The 27,876-nt window shown below is 35.2% G+C and overlaps 1 protein-coding gene across 1 annotated transcript in view; it reads right to left on the bottom strand.

Moving 5' to 3' along the window:
* ANKS1B (ankyrin repeat and sterile alpha motif domain containing 1B) overlaps positions 1-27,876 on the bottom strand; it is a 434,418-nt gene that overhangs the window by 360,334 nt on the left and 46,208 nt on the right. Inside the window, exons 2-6 of the mRNA XM_065627452.1 lie at positions 27,013-27,093; positions 22,789-22,945; positions 12,008-12,304; positions 4,074-4,149; positions 1,872-1,973 (exon numbers count right to left, since the gene is read on the bottom strand). Coding sequence (XP_065483524.1) covers positions 1,872-1,973; positions 4,074-4,149; positions 12,008-12,304; positions 22,789-22,945; positions 27,013-27,093 — 713 coding nt within the window. The remainder of the gene's footprint in view (positions 1-1,871; positions 1,974-4,073; positions 4,150-12,007; positions 12,305-22,788; positions 22,946-27,012; positions 27,094-27,876) is intronic.

Below are 27,876 nucleotides of genomic sequence, written 5' to 3'. Positions count from 1 at the left end.
AGGAGAAAATGGAACAATGCAGAGATGCTGAAATGAAAATTAGTTTAGCTGATGATGGGACATTATAATGAATCTTAGATTAATAGCTGAAGGATGATTGATTTGGATGTCTAAGAAGGTGGAAGCTCTGGCTGACTCTTTTCCTGGCACTGAAGTTTCAGTATGATATTAACCTTCTTTTCTGTTACACAGTGGTATGTTCACACTACAGCTCGTTGAGGACAGGAAGACTGAAGTTTCGCCACACAGTCTGAGTCAAACTAGGAACTGCCTTATGCTGATAGGGGGAAGTCCAACTTCCTTCACCCATACATTCCCTCCCACTTTTTGATGCAAATTTCTGCCAGTTACCTGGGACAGAGCTAACTCTGGGACCTGAATCACACAGGAGGCAAGTTCATTAAAATAAACAAATGTATATTTATATAATTATAGTATTTTTAAAAATTGTTACCTACTATTAAATATAGGTAATATAATAAATTATATATTTTACATATTACTGATTCATGAACTGAATCAGATCACTTTGCAATCTCCTGTAAGCAGGGAATATGGAACGGAACTGTGTTGCTGGAAGTAGGGGAGGAGGAAGGGAAGGAATGGGGGAAAGGGAAAAAGAAAATAGGAAGGAGGGAGAGAGGGAGACCTCAAGGCAAGCTGTTAATTTGGTTCAGCTATAACATTGTCCTGGTTTCAGCTGGGAGAGAGTTAATTCTCTTCCTAGTAGTTGGTATAGTGGATTCAGTATGAGAAGAATGTTGATAATACACTGATGCTTGGGATGTTGCTAAGCAATGTTTATACCAAGTCAAGGACTTTTCAGCAAGGAGGCTGGAGATGCACGAGACACTGGGAGGGAACACAACCAGGACAGTTGACCCAAACTGGCCAAAGGGATATTCCATGCCATATGACATCGTGCTTAGTATATAAATGAGGGAAAAATTAGCCAGTGGACCGCTGCTCAAAACCTGGCTGGGTATCAGTCAATGGGCAGTGAGCAACTGCATTGTGCATCACTTGATTTCTGTATTTCTATATTTGTTATTATTATTATTATTATTATTATCCATTTCTGTCCTATTAAACTGTCTTTATCTTAACCCACAAGGTCTACTTTTTTTTTTGCTCCAATTCTCTTCCCCATCCCACTGGGGGACAGTGAGTAAGCAAACAGCTGCGTGTGGTGTTTAGCTGCCTGATGGGTTAAAAAACAACAAACATGAATCTGCTTCTCAAGATAACACCTCTCCTCCAGCCTGCAAAATTTTCATTATACTTATAGGAGCTTTCTATATTCAGTCCATTGTCTCCCTGGAAAAGTTTACTGAAGATGGCTAACAAGCTTGGAAGCTAGTCTGTTGTTCCTTCAGACACGGTGTGGCACGGTATTTCTATCATAATGACAAGAGTTACTGTCTGATTTTTTTTTTAAATTTAAGGAAAATGAGAAAAATGTATGAAATATTTTGAAAATTTGTTATAATATTTCAGTCATAGTTGTTATTTATGAATGATTCAAGCATTTCGATTGTAGTTATCACAATTGTAGCATCACAATTTAATGGAACTGCAGTAAAATATTACAGTATATTATTTTGTAATGAAGAGTGTACAAAGAGTAACTATATGTGACACAACATGCTAATGTCTATTGTCTGAAAAAAAGGAAAGGGTTTAATCTGAAATTCAGATACCAAACTATTTATTTTTGTGTATTTGGCAAACAAGAATTTTGTCTTTTTACTTCAAAAGACTACTATTTTGTATAATGAAATATTTAAAGATTAGAAATTACTATATATCTTAATATTCCTCCATGCTATTCTGAATTGTCTCTAACAAATGTATAACTGAATATGACTTACCTTGAAGTAGAGCTGCAATTTGGAGTGACTGCTGGGATGGATGTTCTTTAAGAATATCTAAAACAGTTCTACCCAAACTGTCCTTTATGTTGGTATCAATTCCTGAAAAAGAAAATGATCTCTGGTGGAATTTTTAACCCAAGTACTTCAAATTATAAATGTGGTATATCAGACTCAATTATCTGGAAAATTGAATGCAAGTGGGTTTACAACTGTAGCAGATTAACAGCTGTGTTATAGTTGAAGTACAGCATCTATTTCTGTTTAAAACTTGAGTAGCCTAAAATTCACATGCTGACATGGATTGTTTTTATGTTTCTGTAACACATGGAGATAAAAAGTAAGCTTCTTAAACCAAATTTGGAATTATTTTAACAGGTTGTTCCTAAGAAACAGACATCCTGGAAATAATATTTTATAAAATGAAGAACTTCTCTGAATGTTTGTCCTACATTCCGGGATTCTAATTCTCCCCAAACTGTTCTGATTCATTGGACATTTTCTAGTCCATAGTATCAGTATGTGTTTAGGCAGCAATATTGAAAAAGCCATTAACCTTAGAAGTTTTGTACTTCATGGTGATATGTTAGAAATTCATGCTCTTGAGGCTTATCCTGGATAGGTCTCAGAGAACCTGTTGTACCTGCACAACTCTCCATCTTTGTCTTCTAGGAGTTACTTTGGAAATGTTTGCCTTATGGTAGAAGATGGAAGTTGATTTTTAGTTTAGATGTACTTTCATAAAAATTAACGGCATGAAAGAGTCTAACAACCAAAATGGTATTCTTCCCAGGGTGCTGAATAGTGGAAATCAGAGGAAGAAGGATTTATAAGGACATTCTGGAAGCATGGAAGGATTTCTCTACTCACCAGAAAAGGCTGCAGTTCTTGTCATTTCCTGACCTGATGGAGAGTTTCCTAATTTGTTTTGTGAGAAAGATATACTTGTTTTCTCACTGAAAATAAAGCCAAAATATTGCTGGGATAATTAACCGTGATGGTTGATTTTCAGAGGCTAGAGACACCAACTTACACCTTTCCTTTGCAGGAGCTACCTATAACATCTTCTGAGTCTTTTCTGAAGCAGAACTAGAGAAAATGGGATTGTTTGATAAAAAGGGCAGAAAGTGGGGAGTGTTGCAGAAGTGCAGAGCATTTGGGGTTAAAGCAGTTCACAGTGAAGATTCTACTCCACTACCTTGTACAACTGTACTCTGGCAGAGGCTATAATGTGTACTAATGTATAAGAGATATTCTTTATCTGTGGTCTAAGGGCTTCCTATGTTTGTGTGACGGTCACTAGATCTTCCTCTTTTATGTGAATTAATATAAAAAGGTCTCGCATTTTTGAAGGCAGGTGAAGATAGCTTGCTGCCTTCTTCCTATTCATCCAAACAGGAAAGCATTTTGGAAGGACCATTTTTTTTGAAAACAGTTCTCAGATCAGGTATGCACTAGCTGAGGTTTGCATGAGGACCTGTGAGTAGGACATACCTTTTTTTGCAATATATAACCCCACAAGCACTGATAATAAAGATCAATGAGATCCCTCAGTGTAATGGAAGATCACGTATCTCAGAGAAGTAATTTCTAGATATTTTCATTGGTTTTCTCATTTATCTGAGAAGGTGGCTGTTTAGACGAGTAATTTACCTGCAGCAGTTCTGAAACTTATTATGTAGTAGATGGGTTTGCTGGGACTCTATATCCCTGTCCTTTCAGGACAAATGCAATTCTCAGAGAGTCAGTGCCTTCCCCTTCCTTCACAGGCACTCAAAATTAATCCAAAAAATGAAGGAGCAAGCAGGATGGTGTGTTTGTTAGGAATAGCTATGTGAAGGAAATGGATGTGAACGTGAGTCTTCAGGCCTCTAGGTCAAAGAATATTCTTGTCTTTCAGAGTGAATAACAAAATTTTATGTAGCCATTTAGTTCTTAGAATACATTTATTCTCAGAATACAGTGGCATACACTGAGTCATATATGGAATTTCAGAGTCTTAGTGAAAACATTCCTGTTGTTCTCTGTGTATAGTAATTTCTTATTCTAAAAGAACACTGATTTAAGGAGAGGTACATGTGATTAGATTTGCAAAGGCTGAGAAAGATAACAGTAATTTTTACAACCAAAATTTCAGGAGGCATACACCAGATTAGGAATATTAAGGATATTTGTTCAGTGTTTCCTGTAAATTAGATTTACCTGTTTCAAGCAAAACACGTACTACCTCCACCTTTCCAAACAGGGCTGCTTCATGTAGTGCACTCCCTTTTTCTGTCTAGAAAAAAAAAAAAAAAAGTGACATTTAAAATCCAAATTAAAATACCGATAAATTCTTTAGAAAGAATATATTTAGAAAAGAAGTATATCTTTTTCCTCTCTATTTTATTTACACATAAAAAACATTGAATAGGCAAGAACAAATACTACTATATTGTTTTATTATTATTGAAGATAAGAACATAAATGCCATTGGTTCTACTATAAAAATTAATAACTATATAAGAAAATGTAGTAGGAATGTAATACAACTCCCAATTAACAAGCCTGTGTTTCTGTAAAATTTCTAAACTACTATTACAGGCAGTGAAAATCTGGTCAATACCGTCAGTGGAACATAGTCGTTCAGCAGAATCAGCCAGTTTACATGTGGATATCTACACTTAGGTGTTTTAATCTGAAACTACATCACACCCTAGAAGGTCAATTGAGTTGCACAGTGAGACATGCCCTAGGGTATCCCACCTGATGTTCCAGTTGATGCTCACATCTGATCTGCATCATATCTGCCCTATACAGGTGTCTTGGATACCCCAAGGCACCTCGAACAGCATTAGATGCCTATGTTTGGATCATTAAAATTCTACTTTAGATGCCTGTGAACCTCATTTTGCAGATTTCTGTGACAGAATTATTTGTGAATGGACTTTGATTCAAATAAAATTTATAGCACTGAAAAAACCCACACCCTACCTGTCTTAAAAGCTACATTTCTTAGTATTTCATACTGCTGACTCTTACTGAAAGATCTGAACAGAATACTTTTCCATACAATAGCATTAGCACTAGCTAGAGCACTACCAGATCTCACTAAATCTCTGTCTCATTTCCTTTTTTTTGACACTAAATTAGATTTTGAGTGGTTTTATTTGTGGGCAAATATTAAAGGTTTCACTGCTTGAATTTGAGTTTTTTCTGTATTTTATCCAAATGCCCCATTGTCATGCTTGCTATGGTGGAAAGATTTTAAGGACACACCAAAAAAATTAAGTCTGAAATAAAATAGCGATTCATTATTATTTATTGGTTGTATCAGAATTCACCAATGTTACAGCAATGCAATGACATGCTAATTAGAAGTAATCAGAGATGGGATGTGAGCACACAGGATGTGTACATATGTCCTACCAATTGAGCCTGAAAACTCTTTGTTACGTTCCTAATAGGAAAACTCACTTTTTATCTTTCTTCATACTTAGTACATGCATGTATAAAGTAGAGCATGCCCAGTGTAATTTAAATCCAGCACATCAGGCATACTAACAGTACAATGGAGAGGAGAAGGAAGTCAGTAAGGAAATATATATATGAAATACATATCTCAAAAAAATTTCCAACCTTTATGTTTTCAGAAACTAACCAGATTCTCCGACTTATTCTGAACAAGAAGTCTAAATGTTCGGATTTACTTAGAGATGGTTTCAGAATCCTCTACTCAATATTATCTACAGGAGATTTCCAGCAACTGCAATTGACTTTAACACTGAATAACTCTGCGATGACATAGTGCAAACACAAAGTACACACAGAGCTTAAGGTGCAACTCAGAAATTTCTAGGAATGAAAATAGTTCTCAGAAAAGTCACCGAAAACAACAGGTCTGATTATTGAAAACAGCTTGACATCAGCAATCTTGAAAGAAGCTTTGACACAGCCTATTTTCTTCTTTGGCATTTGTGTGGATATGGCATTTCCACTGGATCGGTCACTTACTGACATGAATAAATGTCAAGACTATTGGGAGAACCTGGTACTATTAACATAGAGTTCCCTGTCATCAAGGATGTGAAATATAGCTTTGGCTCCCAAAATATTTGACTTTGGAAAGACAGGTGGTGAAATCCAAAAGCCACAATGGGGAGAAGTTTGGCACAGTAGCCTGCCAGAGAAGAACACAAAAACAGAGGCTCTATCACAATTGATAACTCACTGTTTTGAGAAAAGAAGAATGTCTCTCTCATATTTGAATGTATTCACTACAGTTGAACGTATTCTGTTGTATTTGAACATGAACATGTGTCCTTGCAGCAAATAAGCTAATGGTATCCTGGGCTGCACTAGGAGGAGTGTTGCCAGCAGGTCAGGGGATGTGAGACCTTCCTTTCTATTCACCACTGTTGAGGTCACACCTGGAGTACTCTGTCCAGTTCTGGGCTACATGGTACAAGATAGATACGGAGCCACTGGAGAGAGTTACTAAGGTGATTAGGAGACTGAAGCACCTCTCCTCTGAGGAAAGGCTGAGAGAGCTGGGACTGTTTAGCCCAGACAAGAGAAGGTTCACAGGAGATCTCATCAATGTGTACAAATATGTGAAGGGAGGGTGTAAAGAAGACTGAGCCAGGCTTGGTAGTGTCCAGTGACAGAAGTGGTAATGGGGAAAACTTGAAACACAGGAGGTTCTGTTTGAACATAAGGAAGTATTTTTTTGCTGTGCAGGTGACTGAGTCCTGGTGCAGGTTGCCCAGGAATGTTGTAGAACCTCAGTCCTTGCAGAAATTCAAAAGCTGTCCTGACATGGTCAAGGGCAACCTGTTCTTGGTGACCCTGCTTGAACAGGGCGGGTTGGACCTCCAGAGTTCCCTTCCAACCTCAACCATTCTGTGATTCTGCCAGGGATAATAATTAGGGATGTATAGACCAGCAACAAAATCCACAGAGATTCAAAGGTTATACAAGGTCCGAGCACAAAATTTTAGTCCTACTAAGGACGAACTGCAGAGATGGGAACAAGGTGCACCTTTACTGAAATTGTAGAGATTATTCTGTATTAATATTAAAAAGGAACCTTTTTAATGGGAAAAAAAAGATATACTTTAGTGACAACAGCTATCTAAAATCCATTGCTGTGGCATGATCTGAGACTGGGCAAGATTAATGTTCTGGCATGCTGAATCAATAGCTTTGAGGACAAGGAAGAGGATCTATTCTCAGATTCCTCAGTTAAGGGGTGGAAAAGATCCTGGTATAATAATCATGAGAACTGGCACCAGTACTTTCTATTGATCAAAATTCCCCACTGGAGGAAAGGCAAGTAATATTTTCCTTGATGAAAGCGTCTCAAATGAAATGGAATGAAAATTAACAGGAGAGCAGGAAATTTCCTGTAGATATCTAAGCCAAACAAATATATCTGGGGACAGCTTGAGAGACAGAAGATAGTTCTGTAACAATGAACCAAAGCTCTGCTGCGCAAAAAGGGACTGCAGAAACTTAACCCACCTACATCCATAACTCATAGTGTTGGGAGTGAAATTCAAAGCCAAATGCTAGTTTTTTCATTTCATACTTCCTTACTTCTTTGTCTATGCCACTGTGATATTCCACCATACCTGAACATGATCCTGAAATGCTGCTTTACAGGCATTCTGCGCTGCCTCAATCCTGGGACAGCCTTTGCTTTCAACTCCAAGCTATCAGACAATACTAATGAACGCCATATCCCAGAAATGAGACATTTATTACAAACAGTCTATCTGAAAGAGGAATTTGAAAGGCATACCACATAAATAGTGGAATGATCTGTCCTCTATATATGTGACTTTCTGAGCAAGACAGGAAATACTACCACGAAACTGAAGGAAAATCAGTCTGGGAACACAGAGATTGAAAGCACACTTGTAAGATGCAGATGTGTAATCCTGCATGAGATTTCACGAAGATGAATGCTGACATAAATCTCAAAAGCTCTAGGGAGGATTTCACGGTAATAGTGAATAACTAACGAGTGAATCAGATCCCTCGACCCAAAAACTGTCCAGAAGGCAGAAATGTCCTTGTTCCCGGAGAGTTCAGTTACCAAACTCCATTTTAACACAGGGAAAATGCTGAGCCTCAGGACCAAGAGAAACTCGGAGGACTGGCTGAGCAGATATGAATCTCTTTGTAAGGGTACATGTGGACTACTACTTGAAGATAGAAATAATGTTGTTTGGTTTGGGGTTTTTGTTGGGGTTTTTTTGTGGTTTGGTTTTGTTTTGGTTGTTTGGTTGGATTTTTTTGTTTGTTTGTGATTTTGTTTGTGATTTTGTTTGTTTGTTTTTGTTGTTGTTATTTTGTTTTGTTTTTCCCAGTGCAATAGAGCATGTTACACAAATTGGAAGGATTAAAAAATGTAGTTGCAAATAATTTCTATATATTATTTAAGATGTGCTAGAATTTTTAGGCAGATCTTTTTCAGTTATAATGATGTATGTATGCACTAATATACTCTTGCTGTCTATGCTACAGCAAGCAGTCTTATGATTTATAGACAATATTCATCGCTTTACTTCCTGAAGCTTTCATTGTCTTGGATCATATTTTTCTTCCATTATATTTGGAAATTCTTCCACAGTGGTATTTAATGCTAAAAATGCTGGTATTTTTTCATGAAAACAGTGACCTAAAGTCTGCTGGAGTTTGCATCAGTGCATTATAAATTGATTCCCTGGCATAAGTTTTCTGTATATCAAATAAAGATAACGAATTGTGCTAAGCTTATAATAGAACAGTCCCTGCCCCAAGTAGTTTACAGCCAAATACAGGTACAATGTCACAGCTGGACACACAAAGCAAGCAAGGATAGAAGGACATTGTCACTAGGAACACCAGGATACATAAATCAACTCAGCGTACAATTTGCAGGCTCACATAAAAGCATCAAGGGTTTTATTAATTTGAGACTTTTTTAACCATGTAAATATACAAGAGCTTGTAATTAAGTCACTTGTCTAGTCCTTACTCATAGGCAGTTTACTACAGTTTTGATATGGATTTCACACATAGTCTGAAGGATGGAATGGTAGCTTTGCAAATTGATTCACGGAATATCCTCCATACATAGTGACAGCAAAAAGGAAGGGGCGCAGCTCTTTGCAGAAGAACTACAGTGATAAGCAATGGAAATCATCGTCATTACTGAAGCAGACAGGGAAGGCAAATGGGGATAGATGAAAGTTGGATAAGCAGAAGGGGCCAAGTTTTTAAGGTCTTTACAATCACAAAATTACTGTTTACATAAAACACACTGAACTGTGCAGTATCTTATTTTACTGAGGGCCCAAAATCTATCACTCACCCAAAACCTGTGTATTTTTCATAGGTTTCAATTTAAATGAAAACTTCAAAGCATAAAGAGATGAAGCAGATTTGTTTTGCCCACTTCTAAATAATTTCAGATTGAAGGATATTGGATAGACCTGGGAAATGAATTAAATGTGTGATTAATTCAATCAAAAATTAAATGCTGTCTATTATTAGCCCAAATATTTGTTATGATTAAAAGTGCTCAGGGAGTACAGAAAAGAAAGATAACATTGCTAAAGTAAACTTCCCATTTAAACAAATAAATATTTACAATTATGGAGTGATAGCAGATAGGCTACTTCTATAATTGTCTCTCAACATTCTGAGAGCTCTTTACTGCTGATAAGTTGTATTTATTTAATGTGTATGAATGTGTACAATCTTATTTACCACATGGAATTATACTTTATATATTGTTCTTTCCCAATCAGTGATGCAGAACAATTTAATTACTATTAAAACAGCTGAATTCAGTTTTAAGAAACAGGCTCTGCTCAGTTTAATAAGCTGCCAGTAATCATCAACAAAGAATTTTTCAGAGGTTATAGAAGTAATAAGTTAACAATATGTACAGAGCCAACTTGCCAATATGCTACGATGCTGAATGAAGAGGAACATATTGATGGAGAGTCTGTATACCGGTTAGAAAATAAATAAATGATATTTCCTTATGGCGAGTAGGACAAACAGAAGAAACAAGACTACCCAGTGCAAAAAATAAAATAAAATAAAATTTTAGAATCACCCATGCCTAGAAAAACTAAGACAAATAAGAATATAAATTACTTAAAACAAAGCAGAATTTAAAAAGTCCTAGAATTTTAGTGTAGATGGCAAACAAATCAGCATTACTAAAATAATCTATCATTTCTTAAAAGAAGATTGTACAGAATTTGCAGCCACTATACCAAAAACTTTTGGTATAACTATAGATAAAAATGGCTTAGGAGAATTCAAAGTAGTGCTAAAACTATCTAGATTACATAAGAGGAAGAACACACTTCATAAAAGCATTGTGTAATATTCAGCTCTCATGTAACCACCAGTTTATAAGTTGCCATGACAGAGACTATTTTACTTCAGTTATTCTATTTCTCAAGCTTCAATTCAGGCATCAGTTCAGTTTCTTTCTGACTTTTTCCTCATTCATTTGCTAGCGATAGAAGAGAAATTATACATTCAGAGACATGTACTCAAGGGTTCTATTATGTGTTCCTTTAGCATTAAACTTTTTAAATTACTGAAGATGTAATAATAGTAAAGGACAGCTGAAACAAAAATCTGCTTGTATTAGCCTTTGCAAGTGTATCACTTTCTAGTAAAGAAAATCAAAAGCAAATTGGAAGCATAATGGTAGGCAAATACACAAACAGGCAAACCCCAGGAAAAAAAGTGTTCCCGTTTGAAATAGTTTGAAATAGTAACAATGCTATCTCAAAAGATACCAGAGCTAATAAAAGTAGTAGAACAGTTTTACCATATTTTGATTTCGAATGCATTTGAGAATATCCATTTTTAGTCTTATGTTAATATTTTCTGTTTTGCTTTGTGTTGTGTTTTGGGTTTTTGATGGGGTTTTTTTGTTTGGTTGGTTTTGGTTTGTGTTGTTTTCTAATCTATCTTTTCCTTCCCACTTCACATTCTTTTCCTCAAAAGTTGAAAAAACATGACTTACATAGAAGAATCGAGAAATAACAAAAGTGCATGGAATCCAGGTGCAATATTTCTATATAAAAGGGAATTATGTGTACAAAGGTGTTTGATTAAATGCACCTAAAGCTTAAAATATTTATAAAACTTAGTCAACATTTAAGCAAAGTTCACAAGATTTATTAAATCTTCTATTGGTAAAGAATGCCTGGGTGTGACTCTAAAATAGATGTAATTATGTTTGGTTGGTTGGTTTTTCTGAAAATAAATATAAAGCTGAAACAACCTTAATTTGAAGCATATTATATATGCCCAGAGAGCAAAAAGGCTTCTTTAAATCTGAAGATAAAATACACTTTAAGCTCAAATAGAGTGCCATCAATTAAACAAGAGAAATCATAAGACTCGGGCAAGACCTCATGCATAACAGAATGAGGTCCTCTGTAGTTCAAAAGCTTGGACACTTTCAATGACAAAGAGTTGGACACAAAATTTACTGCTGCTGCTGTACCTTCTATCTGTTCCCATCTATGTTTCTTTTACCCCTTTTATACCATTATCACTTACTGTGCATAGAACTAGATGCACCAAACAATTGACAGGTTGGAGCCAGTAGCTGCAAGAGTGTACTGCTATAGAATTTTCTTTTAGATTTATACATTATTAATTAGCAACTTTGGGTTTAAAATACTATAACCCTGGGAAAATGAGTTCTCAGTCAAACATTGTTTCAGATTGCTATCACCATTAAGGGCCATAGCTTTAGCAAGTCAGCTTAATATCGTTAAAGCAGATGTTGTAAAAAAAAAAAATGTATATATATACACACTTACAGGAATGGTTGATATGATTTGGTTATCTACTTGTTTCAAGACAACATTAAAATATACACTCTGTTGAAGATGGTTATCATTCTTGAGTTATCCCTTTGAACACATTATTTTGGTCATAAGAAATAAATCTGTATTATGTATCACCTTGCAGGATTTCTAACAAAGTAAATGCAAGTGTATTTTAAGAGAAAAAAATGTAAGAAGTTATTTCATTTGAATCATATTCTAATTATAAAGGAAAGTAAGGAAACTAAGGCAAGAATGGAAGAAAGGAGGAAGAAGGGAAGAAAGAAATTACACACTAACTTGGCAGCTGACATCCATTCCAGCCTCCAGAAGCACCTGTACAACAGCTTTGTGGCCATTACGTGCAGCAAGATGCAAAGGAGTGTGTTTTCTTGTATTACAGTTCATCAGGTTTGGATATGCCTTGATGATCATTTTTACAACACGCAGACGTCCATAAAGTGCTGCCAGATCCAGAGGTGTTTCTAGTTTGTTGTTCCTTATTGTAGGGTCCGTTAGCTCTTCTAACAGAACAGCAACTACTTCTGAATGACCATATTGAGCCGCACAATGCAGTGCTGTTTCATTTTCATTGTTCTGTTAAAACAAAACAAAAGCTTCAGAAATTAATGTTTAATCACACAATAGAACTGCTCAGCTTCTATATATTGCCTCCATTACATCGCTACACCAGCATGGTTTGCAATATAATGTATGGTAATGTATGTTAAAGGGTTCAGAATGACTCCACTAAAATTTTACTAATAATACATTAATACCTCAGCTTTGTGGCTCTTAAGCAGATCAGGTCCCTGTGTGTCCACATTGTTCCCAATCCATCTTTAACATGCCCCAAGAAACCTTGTTGCTCATGATATGCTGAAATCTGTAACCCTTGATTCAACTGTTCTGAAATCATAGCAGAGTCCTTCTCTTAGAAATACTCTGACACTTACCTTAAGTCCCTCTTCTCAGTGTAACAGGTTTTAAATCATAGCAGTTTGTTATTAGAGTAGCGAAATTACAGAGAAAAACTGTGTAATGAAAAAGTATCAGGCACAAGGCTAGTTTCATATATCCCTATAAAAGTCACTATCAAGATGACAATCAAAGCTTGGAAGAAGGCGAAATAGCAACTGCACATATTGGAAAGACTTACGATATCATATAAGCAGCTCATCTTCTCAGGGCTCCAGGGAGATGTATGTGTGTATTTGAAGGCATATGAATATTTTGTATGCTGTGGATTGAGTAAGTTTTTGCTTCATAAAGTAATGTCCCCCAAGTCTTTCCCCAAACACTATTTAATAATCTTAATAATAAATAAATGTTGAGAATTAGCAGTATCTTTGTTTTCTTTCCATTCTGCCTGTATACTCGCAATCCCAAACAGACAAAACTTCAGGCAGAGAGGAAAGAAAAAATTTATAGAGCTCTCTGAATTCTATATGACAGCTATGTCATGAATATATCTTATTTAGTGTCTATGAAGCCTTAAAACAGGACACACACTATAAATTTTAAAAATATGTACATTGAATGCCTCTTTTGATGTATGATTTAGAATATTTTGGGACAGTTCTGAAAATGCTGTAGTAGTAGAAACCCACTAAGCTAATGTATCATATAAAGAAATAAAAAAAATAACGTAAATTCAGGAAATATACTAGAGAAGGGTAGAACTATAATTCTAAAAAAAGGAGAAGAGATAAATCTGAATCCACAAGCTGTATTTCTCAAGCAAACAACCGAATAAAGTTCTGGGGATGGACAACTGAAAATAGGAAAAAAAATTGTCTTTTGAAAGACAGAAAGGATGAGAGAATCAGAGAAATGAGGCTTTGGCCTCTTACTCAAAAGCTAGCTAGGGTAAGAAAATCCATGTTGCACAGTAATTCCTAGAAAGTTGGAAAGGGTGAAAACTTTTTTTTCTTTTTGATAGCAGTTATTTCTACTTCTATAATCAAGAACTTAAATCTCAGGTTTGTGGTTTTAACAACATTGCTGTCATTTTAATCTCATCTTGTAATTTAAAATGACTCAGATGAACCTGGGACACATAAGAGGAAGATCAATACATTCAGATAAATTAATGTTGCAGATAAACTCTTCAGGTATCTGCAACATCACCCAAGATCACATAGATTGGAATGTGTTTCCTGCTAAACTGCAAGACAGAAGCTGGAGAAGAGCCAGGTAGAAAGTGAGAAGTTTCCATCCGCAGACATGGCTTGATGTATTTGAATCATTGTGCATTATTCAGACTGCCACGTGGTCTTTCTTTATTATAGTACATAGACCATAAATTCAGTTTAAAGTATATACTATCACAATGCTACACGGCCGCAATGATCTATCAACTATCTGTGATGTGCTTTTTGTGCTCTAGTGACTTCTAATGTGTCCTTTACACAGGACTGGGCAAAGCTATTTTTTTTACATACAGTGGTATACCCACAAATCATGAGCATAGTTTATGAGAACTTATTTTTAGATTTTCAATATTTCATGGACAGAACTACATAGATGAACAGGCAGTTGCAGCCTCATTTCGTGTACAATTATCACAATTAAGTATGAAAATCAGATAGTTGTACATAAAATGGCCAATTATCGTAATTTGTGCCTACAGTTACTGTATTTACATATCCAATGGAAATAGTTACGCAAAACAGTCACATGTATGACTACATCCACATTCCGTGAGGTAAACAGCAAAATATACATTTACTATACAATTCTCAAACAGATACATCTATCTATCCAATATCTGCTTATGTTTGATCTTTTTTCAAGCATTACTGGATAATATATAAAGTATCTGGAATCTTGTGCCAATAGTCTGATAACATAGTTTTAAACTATCCTGATTAAATTTTCAAAGAGTCATAAAAATTATAGTGGTTACAGACTTTTTCTCAAAATGTGGTGACTAGCCAAAGTTTCAGCCACAGATACAGGCACTGTCCCTAAATAAAGAATATCCAGTTGAATTTTCATTCAAGGGCATATTTACAGAGAAGTATATTTTAAAAGAACATGGTGTATAAAAGCATCTGTAAATCTGAACAAGATGTTATTATTTTTAAATGAACATTGTTGAACATTTTTGTATGGTATGTTTCTTTGCATTTGCCAAATTCAAGCTATATTTTAGTTAATGACAAATCAAACTGATTCAGAATTAAAAAGAACTAGGTATCACTGCAATAAAATAGAATCTAACCCGGGAAAACATGATAATTAAATTATCTACACATATGCAGTCAGAACAGGCATTGTATATATCGTGTTATCAGAGCTGAGAGGTACTACCTAATTAAAACTTAATAATACAACATCCTTCCGTATTTAAAATGTAAATTAAACAACTCAATTCAGGTATAAAAGACAGAATGAGTTTAAACTTTCAAAGAGAGCATTACAACTTGTTTAACTGTCCTCTAAATTTATCTGCTTTGACCATTTAGTACTACTTGCATAAAATAAATCACCTTGGAAGCAAGAGGTTTTACTGAGGAAAGAGGATAGAGTTTTTAAGTAGGTTTTGACAGAGTCTGCGGCTTTCACATTTAGGAAAGGAGAGAATGCCTACGAGACAGACACAGTTGGTTCAGCATTCCCAGAGAGACCCCTAAGATGGAGGAGCCTGTAACAGTGTCCTTCCTAGACTGGAAGAAGCGTTATCTTCCTCTTCTCAGCCCTCGTGGTAAGATGGACATGGACATCTCAGTCAGAGTTAAGAACTTCCTCCTTAATGCATTTGTTTGTAGAAGACATACCATAAGAACAATAATTTAAAAAACCTAACATATTATGAAATTTTAAGAGTTGAAGTTACATGATTTCCTTGCTCCCAAAAATGCTGTTACTTCTGACTTGGCTTTTGTGCAGACAAAGCTGACCCAGGTGTAACTCTATTGAATTTAAGGTAGTGTTTGCCCTCATATCTCTAAAATAGCGTATTATTTTGAAAAATTATTTGAAAGACTTGAAAAAATATTCTTGAAGAATTTAATAACTTAGTACTATTGCCTACATTTGCAGACCCAAATGTAAACAGTTGTTTCAGACAAAGTTTATGCACTAACATTCATTTCAGTGAGCAGTTTCACCTGCTATGAAAACACAAACATCTGCATGCAAATTACCATTGTGTAATTAGATCTCCGAATTTTATATTCAAGACCTAAATAATGCATTTAGTGCTAAAGAAAAAGACTAGAATTCTTTTACACATTTCAGATACTTCAGTACACATTAGAAACTACAAGATGGATCCTAAGACTGAATGAGTGAAGAAAGATCTAGAAATCAGAACCAAGCAAGACATACAAAATGTAAGACAAAAAGAGAGGAGTAGACCAATATTATGCAAAAATACTATGAAACAGAAGTCTGTAATATTAATAATTAATAATATTTTAATTAAGCAGTTATTCCTATGGCCCAGTGGACCTCTTTCAGAAATAAGGAAGGCATTTTATGATCCAGCTTTTAACCTTTTGTAATTTTCTTTCATCATTATTTGTTACATTGGTCTCTTCATGGGCATGGTCCTGACATTTTCTAGCCTTTCTCCAAATCTGTTCTTCAACATACAGCCAGAACTCAGACTTCTGCTGCTGCAAACTGAACTGTGCTTTCACAGCATTGCATCTGGTCAGTATTACAAGTTGTACTACATAATTTAGCTACTAAGAATGCATGCCACTGCAAAATGTACAACGCATCTTAAGGTCTGTTCACTAGAGGACGGATTACCAAATACGTTAGAGAGACAATTGTTGTAGCTTGACAGTCTGATAGTGTGAAGGTACAGGAGATATCAAGATAACAAATGGCTCTCATGAATATTATATAGGTCCTTGTGAAGCCACTATTAAACAGTGAGTATATTTAGGACTTTTACTGCATAGTTGTGTCGTCCTGTATTTTTGTCAAGCAAATTTTAAAGCTCTTAAAATCCATGCAGCTTATGTGGAAAAAATAACTAATGACATCCTTCTTCTTATCATATGTAATCAACAAACGTGTCGAGTTTGAAAGTCATGAAAGAAATAAAAAGCCCGTAAATCTCCTTATGAAGTACTTTCTTAAACACAAAAGCAAGCATTAGAATTTAGGTATCCCTAATATTTCCAGATGTATTTTCAAAACTTATTTAAAAATCAAAGCATTTAAGACAAGCCTAAATATTTTCCTTTTTCGTTCAGCTACAACTGTAATTGTACACAGACCAAAAATTATTCACAAGTTTGCTTACATTCAAAAATTTAGAAATTTGAGAGTTCATACCTATTCAGTACTTGAAAGAAGCTCCATATTGTATCACTGGATATGTTTCACTAAGTTTGATGGCTTTTTTTTAAGACCTACCATTCCTGATTGAATTTTTTCTTTCATGAGGTCTTGTCCTGTCACAAAATAATGTTCCACCAGTGCCTAAGGCTCTCTGTGAAAAGTTTAGGAACATTTTTTGACATGCATACCCCTAACAATTTTTAATATAGAAATGAGAATGGGTTTAACTGTAATTTTGAAAAGTGATTGCATTTGCACAAATGTTTCCAAGCAACATTGTTGAGACCAAGTAAAGACAAAAAGGCACTTTGAGAGATACAATCTTTTTAATGGAATCTGAATTGAATTCTGAATGTGGCTCCAATGGGAATAAAAAATTACCTATTTTAGTATGAATGTTGAAATTATGTGTTTAATAATACCAGATAATTTGGCTATATGCAGCATCAAACCTGAACACAAAAGGCTTAGTGCATGGGCAATTGTCAATAAAAGCAAATCAAGTAATTGGTCAAGTCAGAAGTTTCACTTTGTCAAACTATTTTAAGAGATACAAGTAGCTTACAATTATTTGCACCAAAATGTAATACAATTAAAAGTGTTTTGCTTAAACTAGAAATATCAGTTGTAAGAGGAGAAATACGCAAATAGCTTAGTTGGACATTTTCTTCTGCCTGTAGCACTACTATATTTATTTATGTTTCTCTTTAAATCTACAACAAATTGATACAGAGGTACTGAAGTTCTTTACTCCATTCCTAATTTTTTCATCTTCAGTGCAGTTTAAGCCTCTGTATTCTAAACCCTAATGAACATTCCAGTAAGAAGTGGTGTCCTCCTAGGGTCTGTACTGAGACCAATCCTATTCAATATCTTCATGAATCACATAGATAGTGGGACTGAGTGCACCCTCAGTAAGTTTGTGGATGACACCAAGCTGCGTGGTACAGTTGATGCACTGGAGGGAAGGGATGTCATCCAGAACAACTTGGGGATACCTGTGGATGAAAAATTGGACACGAGCTGGAAATGTGCACTTGCAACCCAGAAAGCCAGTCCTATCCTGGTCTGCATAAAAAGAATCCAGTAGAGGTGATTCTCGCCCAGAGCACTGCATCCAGTTCTGGGGTCCTCAGCACAAGAAAGAGTTAGAGCAAGTCCAGAAGAGGGCCACAAAAATGGTGAAAGACCTTTCTTCCTATGAAGAAAGACTCATAAGATTGGGATTGTTCAACCTGGGGAAGAGAAGGCTCTGGGAAGACTTTATTGCAGTCGTTCAATATATAAAGGGGACTTATGAGAAAGACTGAGAGAGACTTTTTCCCAAGGCATGTAGTGACAGGACAAAAGGGCAAGAGTTTTAAACTGAAAGAGGGTAGATTTAGATGGGATATAAGGAAGATATTTTTTGTGATGAGGGTGGAGAGATTCTGGAACAGGTTGCCCAGAGAAGTTATGGATGCCCTGTCACTGGAAGTGTTCAAAGTCAGGTTGGATGAGGTTTTGAGCAACCTGATCTAGTGAAAGATGTTCCTGTTCATGGCAGGGGGGTTGAACTAGATAATGTTTGAATGTCCCTTCTGACCCAAACCATTCTATGATTCTATGAATATATTCTAATTAATATCTTTACCATATAAGAACAATATGATGACAAATTAAGATGCCCTTGCCCCATAATTTAGAGAATACTTGAGTTTAGATAGTAATATTTTTTTTCAAAAAGACAATTTTTGTAAAAGTTATTGCAAAAAATTCTGCTGCAAAATACCCAGTGTGAATCCAAATATAATCTACTGCCTTCCCATTGAAATTCAAATATACTTATGTTGAAAAAAAAAAAAAGTATTTCTATAATTTGCTTAACTACTTTGAATAAATGTTTTCTTCAAATGTATTTCTGCAATTGGCTCAAATAAAAATATTGTTTCTGCACATTTTTTTCTTCTAAAAAGAGTGTAATAAGAGTTGCAAGGGAAATTCTGAAATTCACCCACCTGGTCTCTGATTTAAGGGCAGGGGGGGGAACATCAAATGCAGAGCATCAAAATTATTGCTTTTGCAGGCTACTTTGGAACTGAATTGTATTTCTGGAAGTCCTTGAGGTGTCACTGAGAGAAGCATATAATGTCTGTGCTTCATTTTGATGATTTGGGGAAGTCAGTAAATGTGTTAGCTGTTAGGTATTTACATATTATTAATTCATCCATAACTCATTTCCTTCACATTTCAGAAGAAGTGTCAAATGGCATTAAGGAAATGTGGGCATTTTTTATGGCAATTATAATTTGAAGCATAGACAAATTCTACAGTATATTAAATATATAAATGCAAGGAAAAAGACATGCTACATGTGTAAAAAACAACAGGCAGAATCACAACACAGAGAACAATATCACCGAGAAATTTTAGAAGTGTTCACATTTTTTCCTCTAAATTTTTAACTGTTCATATTCTATATATATAAATATATTTTGAACTTGATATTTATTCCTGATGTCATTTACCTTTCTTGCATGTGATTTCCTGCACTAATACCAAACACTACGTATTGACCCAGATGTGGCTGTTTGGTTTGTTTGTTGTTTTTTCGTGGGGTTTTTTTATACGTTAGGATCTCTTATCAATTATGTAATTTTATGATGAGAGTTACCATAATAAATGTTTGTACTACCGAGATGTCTTTTCATAAACAAGCATGTAAGTACTTTGACTGTGAACAGTACACCTTTAATTATATTTGGTATTAATTTACTAACAAATCTTGATCTCATGCTACCTACTTGATCTTTTATTCAATTTATAATTTAGTCTCCATCAATGAAATTTAAAGACTTACATGATTTTTAATTTCACTATATTTAGTAATTTTAAATATACATTATGCATGTCAGCTTAGACTCCTGTATTAAATAGCAATAGAATTATTCTTACATAATGGTTATGCTGTTACCATTCTGTGTGTAGAGTTGCCAGTCTACATTCCACCACTGCCATAAAATAATTGTCATTTAACTGTTTGCCTCTATACTGTTTTTTTCAATTTTATATAATAGGAACAGTAGGGGGCATTCAGAGCTTTAGGTGCTGAGTATGGCTGAATATGATCCTATGATGCTAGTTAACTGCATTAGAGTGTATTGAATGCAGATCAACTAATTTACAGTATACCATATTAAATCCACAAATTCATGTAAAATATACTCATGCATCATGAGCTTCTCATTTACTTTTTTGTTGTATTCATTACTTTCACTGAAGTTTTTAGAAGCATTTGCTTTACACAGAATTTTAATAAAATAGATGAAAAGCAAAGATGTATGGAAGATTAGTTGCAGCAATTTTTAAATAATGAAAACATATATTTTCTCCAACTGAAAGCACATACATTCTTAATGTGATCCTCACAAGAAAAAAAAAAAAAAAAAAAGAAAAAAAGCCTGACTTGAGTATGTTATTTGCTGCCGTGAAAAAGGGGGAAAAAAGAAAGGAGAAAAATAGCCCAGGATTTCTCATAAGCCCTAGCTTCAGCTCCACAGATCTAAAAGAAGCTATGAGAGCTATGAGGAGCCACCTGCCTTATAGGGTGTATCAGCAAATAAGCAAAAGCCTCAGAAACTTACAGATTCATAAGAATGTACAATAAGTATTAGGGTGAAGATGTCACTCTGGTGTTATTCGAGGATATGTGGGTGGAGATGGCTTTTTACCAACTTGGCATTTCCCTCATTCTATGACATGATCAATATTCTCCTATGTAGAGTGCTAATTTTCAGGGGATAGTCAGTGCCAGCAAAGTGGTCCTCCTATTAAAGCTGGCCATTGTCTAGAGTGAAATACCACAGGATATCCAAGGTCAAAAGAACTGAGTATGAGTGAGTTTAACCTCTAAGATTTGCTTAAGAGACTTGAGGGCCAACATTTCTTGTGAGGATTGCTCACACATTTTCCATTATAAAGTTTTTGGGTAAAATGCATAAACAGCAGGACTTCCGACGACAAGACTTTTTTGAGTCAGTGTGGTACAGAATCAGATGTATCTGTGCTTATTTGCTCCAGTGATTAAACTGGAGAGACCAGACAGCACACCTAATTAAACTCTAGAATATTCTAAAAGTTTGGATGCATATGTGTGATTGGGAAAAAGTAGGTTTGAATTAACATTTCTTTCTGATCTTACTGAAATATCTTTTCCACTATCCCTCTCCTGCATAGCTTCCAGTTTTCTGTCAGCAGATTATAAGGAATCTTTTCAAAAGCAAATGGTTAACATGCAATCAGAAAGTTGCTTTTCTATTTTGTTGCAGAAATAACACTGAAAAAAACCTTCTCCTTGACGAAAGGTAATCCTTCAGTTCAACTGGTTTCATCCTACCTGCAACAGCTGATGAGAATGAGAAACTCAGACAAAGTCCTAATCTGCAACTCAGACTACAGAATGACAAGGTTTGGGTTTTGTATTTTTTTCTTAGATGAGCCAGGGTATTAGGCGATTTCCCAGAAGACTGTCACATGGATGTGTTTTATTACTTTATTTTCCTATATTTTCTGCACTAATACTTGATGTTCATATCAAAGTTATTGTACGGATTCCAATGGCTAAATGTATAACCTCAAATATCAAATAGATTATTGAAGGAATGCCATCTCACACTAGTTAAGTGTTTGCAATTTAGGCCAAATATTTCTTCTTTTCTCACAATTTGCCTTCTGGATACACTAATGTAGACACTCAGAATGCATTTCATTTGTTAGGTTGTACTTTGCCATTTGAGGTGCTGTAGGGTACCCTACCTGGAGTCCATCAGCCACTTCACAAGGACATAGAAATTCTGAGCGTTCTCTGTCATACATTCAGGCCCGCACAGATGTGTGTTTGGGTGAATGAATCCTGCCTTACTTTCAGACTCCTGAATAAGCCTTTTGGCTCCTGTGATAACAGTGACTAGACCTCTGTGGAATAAAATGGTGCATGTAGACATTAAAATTTATATCTGAATCTGGAGCTGACTACCATTTTACATTCCAATAACTTACTGATTACCCTGGCAAATTCAATAGCTTATGGCTACTACACATATCTCACAGCCTACTTCCAGTTCTCAAGCAGTTCAGCTGACTGTAGATGGTGTCAGATTTTAATTGCCCTCTTTCTATTTCTAAATACTAACCCTACGAAGGGACCCTATAAGAATATACAAATGAAAACAGAAGGTGTGCCATATGTTTAACAACAGAATGCAACATACTTATCCTGCCCTTATCCACTGTAATACTCCCATCATGTCTTCCTATTATTTATGCATCCTTTCTGCTGCACATGCATACATCCAGTCCATCTGGTTTGTCATTTATCTCTGCATATCAGTTCATTTACAGTACACTCAAAATATACTCAGAATATTAATTCTATCTCCAAGTTTTTCTGCAATTTAATATCTAATAAAGTAAAAAAGACACAGAGTTTATGCACATTTACATCAATATATACAAGATCCATAGTTAAAGTGTGTCTTCATATGATTTTTCAGGAAAAAGCAGAAGGGTTTTTTTCATACTTTTAAAACCTAATATCCTTCAGGTCAGTGTCCATGTAGAAGAAAGATATCTGATATGCTTATATTGAAAGATTTTATCAGTCTTGCAGAAGACATTACTGAAACAATGGAAAATAGTTTTTTGGTTTGTTTGTTTAATTTGGCTATAAACTTGCCAGACCTAAAGAATATGTTCTGGTCTTTTCTGATGATGTACACAAATACTTTTTACCACTTCACCTGTTCATTCACTCTGGAGTGTGATGGCCCATGACGGATGAGGATCTTCACAATGTCTACATCTCCTCTCCAAGCAGCCAAGTGAATAGGAAAATAACCTTTGTTATCTGCTACATTAGTTGATGCTTCATACTGAAGTAATTTGAGAACTATATCCCTGGAAAACAGGAAGTAAATCTAAAAATTGACAGGAAGCTTATAAGTTTTTACATGAACATACATATTAGCAATTTTTTTACCCTGAATATCAGAAAAAAACTCACCTGTATTTCAAGTGAAAAACCTAAAAAATGAAAACCAATCATTTCTAAGAATGAGATAGTGAAATGTAGCAAAAATGTTATTAATTGTAATGATTCTTGCTTCTTATGAATACCCATTAACAATATTATCATCAGTTCTCTGAATCTTTCTTTCAACTGCATCCCCTGGCCGCTGAATTGTTTCTAGAATGTACCAGTCCAGGCCACATGCATGTTCCTCAAGACAAACCTTGCAAGCACTGTCCCCATCACTCCTGAGTTCTGGAAGCACGAAGACAAGAGGGTAGTTTTATGGACATGGTCTTGCAGTAAGGCTTAAAAGTAATGGATTTTCTTCTTCTTTAAGGCATTATCCCAAGGAAGGGGGAAACAATTTAATGATGATCTAGTTAGATATATACTATCTTCTATGGAATAGCTGCATTCCCACATCCATATTCCTGAGAGCAGTGAGGAAAAAAGTGACTTTCATTATTTTAATTCTTATTATATTCCTTTCAGTATTTTCAGTGTGGCTTATCATACATTAAATTAAAGATTAGTATAAGCTGGTATATTGCATCCCTGATTTTAAGCAGGCTCTTGTACTTAACTTCAAAAGTTAAATTTAAAAATAAACTGCATGGTATGATCATTGGTTATCAAGTATGTCAGAAAGTAAATAAATTTTGTCTTATCTCTCCACTTGTCTTCTCACAGTTTGACAGAGTCAGGCCTCATTAGTTATTAAGTTAATAGCACATATGATCCAGTGTGGGCAGTTCTACATGCTGAATATGGAAAGACTGGCTGTTACTGATTTTGCTCAAAAGATGAGGGAGGGGAGGGAGCTCAATGCAGCCCATGTTATGACTGAAAACTAAGCCCTTGACTAGAAATCAGGACAGAAGGTAAATCCCAAGGCAATTTTTCTACCAGACTTGATGGAAACTTATTTAATTGCATATTGAGAGAAAAATGTGGCAAGTAAGAAAGAATATATCCAGGTCAAAAGAAACTCCCAAATGTCTTCAAAAGAAATCACAGAGATACTGGAGTCATCATTTCTAAGCTTTGAGGGAGACTTTAAGCTGGACTTTACTTGCTCCTGACAAGGTCAAATAACATGAAAACAACCAATAACAAACAGCTCCACTACAGGAAGACTTTTTCTACACAAAAAGTTCCAGAAAAGTGACTCCCGAGAGAAACTTTTAAGTACAAATAAGGTTTGCGAGACTTCCCATGTCATAATAGTTGGTCTTGCAGTAGATGGTGTAATGAAGGCTAGAGATTCAGAGTAGTTTGAAAGGGACACAAATAAAATGAAACATAAATTTAACTAAGTGGAAAAAAAACCAGCAAAAAACCCTCCACAACTGAAATCCTCCATAACGATATACAGCAACTATTAAGAAAAGTCTCTTACAAGATTCAAGCTACAAAATAGAACCTGGGTCTCCTTCATCCTTCAAGAATGGCCTGACCCATCACACTTCTCTAGGGTGAGTCTTTTTTAGTGCTCTGTCAGAACTTTTTCATTTTGCAGAAATAAATTTCAGAGAGAAGACCCAGAGTCCTTAGCCCAGTAACGCTACTGGGCTAAGTAAAATTACTTAGGGAGACTGGGATTGAAGTCCCTGCCCCAGATATGATTTAATTACTTACATAAAGAATAGTTTCAAAGGAAACAGAACTATCCCAGAATAACCAAGGAGGAGGGAATTCATCACATACGATGATCAAGCAGGGACTTGAACACTGGTGTCCAACAAGTATCCTAGCCAAAAATTACTGATTGGGTCATTAAGTCTTGTGTTCTCACTTTTCCTGAAAAACTTTGAAATATCTCAAGTTCATCCTAATGTAAAGCGTGAAACATTAAAACTCCAAAAGTTTTCAAAGGACAAGAAATTCTCCTAAATATGAAGGTTCTTGTGTCAAAGATTGTGCCCAATAATGTTTTTGAATATCAAGTTTCAAAAATGAAACAGAGTGTAAAGCTATGTATTTGTTATTTGTGGTGACTAACAAAATTACAACCACCAGGTGTCTGTCCGATTCTCTTGCTGACTGTGCTACCATTGGCTTGGAGAGCACGTCCTGAGCCATCATCATTTACCAGGAAATACCTCTTCATCTATTTCAGTTTACTTTCATATAACAAGCTGTAAATGTAGTGTTAGTAACTGCTACTTACCCTGCTGTGAGGGTAAGGGTTTATAGTAGCCAGTGGCCATTATGACATTTTCAACAGATGCAGTTATATCTGCTGCTGTTTGTAAGTCCACATCTTGAACGTCTCTCTGACTTCAGCAGAAGTCAGGCTAACACTGTGTCTGAACAGAGTATTTGGCTTTTGTATATTTGGGGATTTTATAGTCCATATTGCTAGGATTCACTTGAAATCCCTGACAGACTCAGTGTTTATACAGCAATATTTTTACTTTGCTGGGTAACTATTGGTTTATAGTCACTATTAAACATATTAAAACCATTTTTTTTCTATTTAAAACCAGCAGTCTTCGCAAGTTAAGTCTTGGGCTTCTGTCAATCAAAAATGTGCAATGGCACATAAAGTATCAACAGGAGAAACGTGATATTCTACCTTTTCAAAAAAGGTTGAGTTTAATAGACTATATTAAGGGCTTAGACCTAATTCCATGGAGGTAAAATATATTAACAGATAATTCTGAATCTTGCTACAAAACTGAAATTTGGGAAAATGGACAATATGTGGTTTACCTTCATTTATTTATTCAGAAACAGAATATCCTGTATTCACTAAAAGATTAACCTGGTCTAAAGAAAATATGCAGATTTCTAGAATACAATTAAAGACACAACATAATGTTTTGATTTTTCCAAGGAAGAATGCAAAAATTGCAAACCAAGTAAACTAAACATACGATTATTATGGATTCATACGTTATCTTATGAACAGTACAAAATCACATTAAAATTGGAGCAAATCACTCTTAGTTTCAGTCGGGTTTTGATCAGTTCCTTATCTCCCACAGGGGAATAACACTAAGCCTTATATCAAAATTTTCTTTAGTGAAAATCCAGACAGTGTTAACACTGTCAGTTTACAAACAGGAGAGGTGGACTGCGTTAAGCGGGGTAGCTCTTACCTCGGTTACAGTGGGGTCCATCCCACTAGAATTTTATAGACCTCATTAAAATATTTTTTTCTTGTTCTGCCTTAATAACAACATGCAGTTGGCAGCATAACACGATGGAGGTAGCAACGGGCATCATGTTAGAATAGTGGTAGCACAGAACAAATTACAAGGTGAAATAAAAAAATGTGTAGCAAGTTGCCACTGTTTTTACTGACACTTCAATGCCTTAAAAGTTCACCTGCACTGGTCTGCCAGTGCAGGACCCCTTAGTGAGGATCTGGCAGGCTTTCGCAAGCTTCTTGAGTGAGACATGCATGTAGTAACTTGGATGGACAGCTGGGAGGAAAAAGCTGCAACATCCCATACCAGGTAATAGCCATTTTTTTCTGCTTTCATGTGAATAGCTAGCATATATTCTTATCATGCTACTTCTACTTTGATAATGATTAATCTATACTGTTCTTTTGTTTCACTATATTGCTTCTTTAAACATTCAATGTTCTGTACATGTGTACAGACACACACAAGGATACCACAAAACTTTCTGTTGCAATTTCCCTACAGTTAAAAAGCACTGCTAGAGCACTAGCAGTAACAATAATAAATTTACTCAAAATAGAGAAAGAATTCAGAAGAAATAGTACAGAATCCATAGCTTTCAAACTGCATTTCCCATTTGTCACTACTGCATACTGATATCAATTACAGTGTCAAAAATTCTTATATTAATATATCCCACAGGAAATAAGATTATTTTATTAAGTCAGGGTTTGCCAGCTTTCTGTGAAAATCTCTGCTATGCTACATATTTATTTTACACAGTTAAATACCATAAAAACTAAACATAAGTCACTTACTTGTGTCCGTTTAAAGCTGCATGATGTAAAGCAGTATAACCTGAACTGTCTGTGCAGTTAATATTTGGTCCTCGCCAGATGCTGCAAACAAAGCACAATTGTAAATTTTTTTTTTTGGCTTTGCACGTACAGAAATGTCAGAAATTTTATGTTTAAATAATCTAAAGATCACTGCAACAAGTGTGATTAAACTTTAAGAGACAAATTACCTTGAGAAGAACTTAGAATAGCAAATGTCATGCTGATATCAATATAATTTATTTATAAAAATAATCCTTCACATTCATCTTCAGAGCAGTCATGAACTTTATGTAGGGCAGTGTCAAAGACTAATAACTACTCTGTCATTTCAACTAGATCTGTTCTCCCAGTATTACTCTGGTAATTACAATGAGGTTAGAATCTGATTTTGCACTAGTTTTTTTCACATGTATATGTCCACTGACTTTAGGTCAGCTGGTGTAGATGCATAGATACATAAAATTGGTGAGAACAAATAATATCCTTTAAAGGGACAGTATTTTTTTTTACTTGGCCTGATATTTCAGCTTCCATTTTAACCAATTATATTTTTAAATAAATTAGATATATGTAAAACAAAAGTTTAATAAACAATGTTTCTGGGTTTTGTCATCTTTCTGTATCTTACAGAACTTATTTTACAGTCACTGTCCCATGTAACCAGTTTCACAATCTGTTATGGACTGTTCACAAAACCGTAAAGGAGATCTTTTGTTTCAAAGCAGAAAAATGTGACTGCTAATCTATCAAAAGAATAAACAAAAAAAAAAATCCTCCCAAACCATGGAAATTGGATACCAGAAGCATACTGACTACCAGCAGGTTTTTTTCTAACTGACTACA

Source organism: Caloenas nicobarica, chromosome 1, assembly GCF_036013445.1.
Source record: "Caloenas nicobarica isolate bCalNic1 chromosome 1, bCalNic1.hap1, whole genome shotgun sequence".
Taxonomy (NCBI): domain Eukaryota; kingdom Metazoa; phylum Chordata; class Aves; order Columbiformes; family Columbidae; genus Caloenas; species Caloenas nicobarica.
Note: the sequence above shows the minus strand (reverse complement) of the source record. Positions and strands in the feature narration are given on the sequence as shown.